At 53.0% G+C, this 6000-nt stretch overlaps 1 protein-coding gene across 4 annotated transcripts in view; it reads left to right on the top strand.

Annotated features, from left to right (window-relative positions):
• Positions 1–915: 915 nt before the first annotated feature.
• ZFP64 (ZFP64 zinc finger protein) overlaps positions 916–6000 on the top strand; it is a 91854-nt gene continuing 86769 nt past the window's right edge. The window contains exons 1-2 of one of the 4 annotated variants that reach the window (XM_060620421.3): positions 916–1540; positions 5044–5283. In XM_060620421.3, coding sequence (XP_060476404.1) covers positions 1495–1540; positions 5044–5283 — 286 coding nt within the window. In that variant the 5' untranslated portion in view covers positions 916–1494. The remainder of the gene's footprint in view (positions 1541–5043; positions 5284–6000) is intronic. The other 3 variants (XM_060620412.3, XM_060620405.3, XM_060620395.3) reach the window with 3 other exon arrangements.

Genomic DNA, 6000 nt, shown 5'->3' with positions numbered 1-6000 from the left:
GCTACTATGTGCCAGGCCCTAGGCCAAGTCGCTGGGGATAAATATAGCAGTGAAGCAAAGAGATATTTTTTTTAATCCCACTTTCTTGGGAGCTTCTGAATGTGTAAGGGGGAACAGGTAATACACAAGTAAATTATCTATCTTCTAGATCCACGGATCCATGGATGGATAGATACACTACAGATACATAACGCCAACTGTAATAAGTTCTGAGAAGAAAGAAAAGGCAGACCAGAGAGAGACAGGGAGCAGTCGGGTGAGGGAAGAGGAAGCTTCAATATTAGAATGGGCTAGCCAATGGGGTGCCTGGGTGGCTCAGTGGATTGAGCGTCCGACTTCTGCTCAGGTCGTGATCTCACAGCTCCTGAGTTCGAGCCCCGCATGGGGTTCTATCCTGACAGCTCAGAGCCTGGAGCCTGCTTCCCATTCTGTGTCTCCCTCTCCCTCTGCCCCTCCCCCACCCACACACACTCTCTTTCAAAAAGTAAATAAACATTAAAACATTTTTAAATAGAATGGGTTAGCCAAGACTGGCCTCCCCAAGAACGTGAATTTGAATCAAGACCCGAAGAGAGTAGGGAGTGGCAGGTGGATAAGGAGAGACCGGTAGCACAGGAGACTTGAGGCTGGTGAGCGGTTTGCCGCTGAAGCCCGAGGGAAGTAGGGGACGAGGTCCACCGAGCGGGCACCGGTCAGGGAGGGCTGCGTCCACCAACGACTGGGACTTCACTTGGAAACTTGGAAATGCTTGTTCTCGGACCTCCCACCAGACTTCACTGAATCAGAAACTCTGGGGTGGACCCCGCAGTGCGCAGAACCCGCGGGGTGGGCGTTCGAGCCCAGATGTTACTCTTACGATCCACGTGATCACGGTCCTCGGTATTTCACTAGCTGGGCAGGGGACCCGCCCAGCGCTTCGCTGATTTGCCGGGCGCTGACGCTCAGCTGGGGTTTCTCCCCAGCCCGCCGCGCCCCGCGCACCCACCCCCCAACCGCAGCCTGACGCGGTCCCCTCTGCAAAGCGCCCCCCGTGATCCGGGAGCGACGCCCAGGGCGGCAGGTGCAAAAGCGACCGAGCCGGGGAGGCCAGACTCCTCGGCCAAGACCGCAGGGGTTCGGGCCGGGCGGCGGCGGCCGGGGGTGGGGGCGCGTCCCTCGCCGCCCGCGGCCGCCCAACCCGCCGGGACGCTGGTGCGCGGTCCAGATCCCGGGGGATTCCGCGCTCCCAGGCCGCGCGGCCCGGGCATCGGGATTGGCCCGCAGCTTCCCCCGGGAGCCGCTGATGCAAAGCCAGGCTGGGGCGGCCGGGCCCGGCCAGCGCCCTCTAGGCAGCGGAAGTGGAGCTTGCTTTACATCCGTCCTCCCCGCCTGGCGGAGTTGGGAGAAGGAAGGCTGGGGGGTGTGGAAAAATAAAAGGAAAAGTGCTTGCACCATGTAGATCAGCGCCCCCCACCCTGGCACCCCGGCCGGCCGGGGACCTCCCAGTCTGCGGCCATGAACGCGACCAGCGAGGGCGAGAGCTTCCCGGGCTCGGTGCAAAGTAAGTGCTTTTCCGGGCGCAGTGCGCGCTCCGGGGCCCAGTGCGCGCTCCGGGGCCCGGGCCCAAGCACGTCTGCGACGCAGCGAGCAGGCCCGGGGCCCCGAAATCGGGGTGACGGCCCGGAGCCGGCGTCTCGGGCACCGCGGCGGGCGCGCCGGGCAGGGGGCGCCGGAGTGGGCTTGGGATGGGGGCACCCAAGCCAGGGGAAGGCGGGGGGCGCTCTCCAGCCTGGCGAGACCCCTTGCGAAGGGACGGTGGGGGAGGGCACGCCGTTCAGACAATCGCCACCCCCTCGGGGTATTCCCCGCCCCCCTCCGGGCGGAGTTTGGGGGGTTTGGGGGGTAACTGCGATTACGCTGATGGGAAAACTTCTGCCTTGGCGGCTCAAAAATCATTGAAGTCTGGGGATCCGAGGGTTGCATGAGGTCTGGCGGGCTGGGCTGGCCGCGGCACTGCAAAGCCTTTTACGCATGAAAGGTGGAGATCTGAATGGGGAGTGGGGCGGTGGTCGCTTTCTTTGAGTTTGGGATTCATTTGAATTTGCCTGACGAGGACAGCAGCCTGATTCACGTCCCTCATTTCTCCCGCTGCATTGTTTCCCAAAGTGGGGTCCGGAGCCTGAGCGCCAACCAGCCACCTGGGAGCGCGAGCGCTTATTTTTAAAAAAAAGAGAAAAGAAAAAAAAGCTCCCTGGGCCCCACCCATGAGATGGGGGACGTGGGGGAGGGGATCCTTGGCCTTACCCCGAACGATTCGGACGCACACAGCCTAGAGAACCCACCTCTGGCACAGGGGGTTGCAGATACCGGGCGCATAGTAAGCGCTTCTCTTAGCTGTTTTGAAGACATTGCCTCCCAAACTTGGCTGGGTATTCCTTGCATAACTTGTGAAAAGCCCAGATTTCTCTAAACACCAGCCCCTTCTGCGCCCACCTCCATTATGACTCAGTATCTCCAAAGTGGGGCTCAGATGTGTCCATGTTCAACACCCCCCCACACACACACCCCCAGATTTTTCTGATACCGAGACAGATTTGGAGTACGGAGTGAAGATAAAGGGATTCTTTCTGGTTGCTGTTAAAAGCTTGTGCCCGTGCCCAGTGTTTTTTATCTGGTCTGTTAATTCTCACTACAAATGCAGGAGGTTAGGTATATTTTATCAGTCCCAAGTTTTCAGAGGGGGATACCCTCCCATTCAAATGGGGTAGCTTAGTGCACCACCAGACTCCTGCCCGGGGACGGAGACCCTGTGCTGGCCTTTTACAAGCACGATCTCGGTTAATCCTTGGCACCTTCCTCTGCAACAGAAACTTCCCATTTTACAGACGAGAGAGACGAAGCCCGAGTCACTGTAAATCGTAGTGTCTGAATTCTAAGGAAGTCTCGGTCATGACCTGTACACTTGGCCACATCCTGGAGCTATTGTTATTAAGACCCTTCCATACTGGGTATCAGTCTTGTTCGGTCATTAAGGAATCCTCATCGATGCAAATCACTTCATTTCCTGGTTCCTGTTTCCCTGTTAGTCTCATGGGCACCTCAGCGACAGGGAGGCAGTGTTCCAGAGGAATAGAAAAGGCTTCGTTTCTTCCATCCATCGACTTTGATGTACTCAAGTGCACACGGCACTCTGCAAGACGGCTTATACAACGTGGCAACACAGGGGTGCCTGGGTGGCTCAGTCGGCTGGGTGTCCAGATCTCGACTTCAGCTCAGGTCTTGATCTCACGATTTGTGAGTTCAAGCCCCACATCGGGCTCTGCACGGACAGCGTGGAGCCTGCTTGGGATTCTCTGCTCTCCCACTCTCTCTTCCCCTCTGCCGTTTATGTGCTCTCTTTCTCTCTCTTTCAAAATAAATAAATAAACCTAAAAAAAGTAAAATAAAATTAAAAAAGTGACAGCACAGCCCAGCACCGGTGTCTTTAGCAAGTCGGCCAAATTGTATTTCCACACAGAGGTTACTTGCCTTTGCTCAACTTGGGGGAAAAGGGAACCTAATGGAAATATTTATAAATTTTCAGAAAGTTATGATGCACATATACCAACCACATATGCACAAAGGTAGTTTTCATAGGATTTAGACTTGAGGAAAATTAGAAATAATATAAAGACCTTATAAGTACAGAGGTTATGATGCATGGATAACATATGATCGTGTGCTATTAAATAATAAGATTTATAAAAACTTTAGTGATCTAGCCATAACGCTTATGTGATGTTATGTGGGGAAAAGACCGATTTAACGGTACATTATGATCTTAATTTTTAAGCGTTAATGAATGGAAGAAAATGTTTTGTAATGTTCATGGTACCCAGAGGTGGAAAGATTGTGAGTGATTTTCCTTCTGCTTCTTCTCTTCCCAATTTTCTGTGATTAACATGAGTTTCCTTATGATGAGGCAAAGAAAATTTGAAAAATAAAAATAAAGGTAGTCCTATTAGAGACTCATTCATTGTGTATCTTTTTTGTATGTTTTTAACTTTTATTTATTCTGAGAGAGAGAGAGAGAGAGTGTGCATGCGTGTGTGCTCACACAAGCAGGGGAGGGGTGGAGAGAGGATCCCGAGCCGGCTTCACCCCATCAGCACAGAGTCAGACACAGGGCTTGAACCCACGAACCTGTGAGATCATGACCCAAGCCGAAGTCTGACGCTTAACTGTCTGAGCCAGCCAGGTACCTGATTGTATTTATTTAGCAAACATTTACATAGCACTTTCTTATACAGTGCCAGATATTGTGGGAAGTGCTTTGCAAATGTTAACACGGTGTTAACTTTTGGTATCATTATGGTTAACTTTTGGTATCATTATGGACTGTTGAGAAACAGTACCCCTATCAGTTAGGAGTGAATTTTGGCTACAGGTAACAAACTGAACTATCCCAGCCTAATGAAAAGTCTGGGATTGGTTGATTCAGGGGATCAATGAAGTAAGGATGAGCATCTGTAGGGACTTTAGCATTTCCCTTATAGTAACAACATGGCTGCAGAAGCTCCTGGCGTCACATCCGCATGCAAGGCCAGAAGAGCAGGGGACCAGTGCCAACCATGTCTACTCCCTTTTTATCACGAAAGCCAGATTTTCCCAGAAGTTCCCGAGTATGTAAGGGACCAAGATTATTTAGACTAGTAGTTCTCCTGGATGGGAGCGGGAGGATCGTCCAAGCGGAGGGGTTGGTTTTCCTGACGACTGGGAAGTACAACTACCTTTTGTTGGGATAGGACTAGCTCCTGGTCCTTCAGAGTGCAAGCAGCCCTGCACACCAAAGAACTTTCTTGCGTAAAATGCCACCGGTATCCCCACGGGCAACGGCCCAAAGGTGTCAGGAGCCGGAAGTTGGGTCTGGGAACGCTGCTGCTGGCTGGGACAAAAGAAGGGAGCAGAACGGACATTGCGCCAACGACTGGCCCTCGCTGCCGCGAGTCTGGTCTGTGTTGCGATTTGAAGCTGTTTGGAATGGACCGCTTAACTAATCTGTGACTTTCCCTTTGTCCCATGGAGTTCCAGGTGGCACAACGGTGCTGGTGGAACTTACTCCGGACATCCACATCTGCGGCATCTGCAAGCAGCAGTTTAACAACCTGGATGCCTTCGTGGCTCATAAGCAGAGCGGCTGCCCGCTGACCGGCTCGTCCGGGGCCGCCCCCAGCACGGTCCAGTTTGTGTCTGAAGAAACCGTGCCTGCCGCCCAGACTCAGGCCGCCACCAGGACCATCACCTCCGAGACCCAGACGATCACAGGTACGGCCGGGGGGACGGGAGAGGCGTCCTGCTTATGTCCCAGGCACCTCCGTGGAACTCATTGAAAAGGCGGATTCCCGGGGTCCACCCCGTGGGGTTGTGGATTCTTCTTCTTTTTTCTTTAATGTTTATTTATTTTTAATTTTGAGAGAGGGAGAGCATGAGAGGAGCACAGAGACGGGGAGACACAGAACCCGACGTGGGGCTCGAACTCATGACCCGAGCCACAGTTGGACGCTTAACCGACCGAGCCACCCGGGCACCCCACGGATTCATTCACTCTTTTTAAACAAGCTCCGCTGGGAAGCCAGCTGCCCAGCCAGGTTTGGGAACTGCTGGGTGAAAACGTCAAGCGTTAGCAGTTAGAGATGCTGTCACATGTTGAAACAGGCAAAAAACAGATTTCTGAAACAAAAACCTGTACATACTAAGGAAACAAAAATACTTGCAGGAAATACGTTGCATGGGAAAAAGGCAGTTGTTTTGGGTGGTGGGACCATGTGTGTCATCCCAGAATTTGCTTCATTTTTATAAAGGGACAAGCAACATAGGTTTGTTTTGAATCTACCAGCAGGCATTGACGTCCACCCTCCCCTGTGCTGCCTGCCAGAAAGATAGAAAAGTTCGTCCTAGTTCTTGGTTGTGTTCATTTACTCCACCAAAAATAAATTGCAGAGCCCCCCCCCCGGGGGCTCAGTCAGTTAAGCAACCGACTCT

This window comes from Panthera onca, chromosome A3 (genome assembly GCF_046562875.1).
Source record: "Panthera onca isolate mPanOnc1 chromosome A3, mPanOnc1 haplotype 2, whole genome shotgun sequence".
Taxonomy (NCBI): Eukaryota; Metazoa; Chordata; class Mammalia; order Carnivora; family Felidae; genus Panthera; species Panthera onca.
The sequence above is the reverse complement of the archived record's forward strand: the minus strand, read 5'-3'. Positions and strand labels throughout refer to the sequence as shown.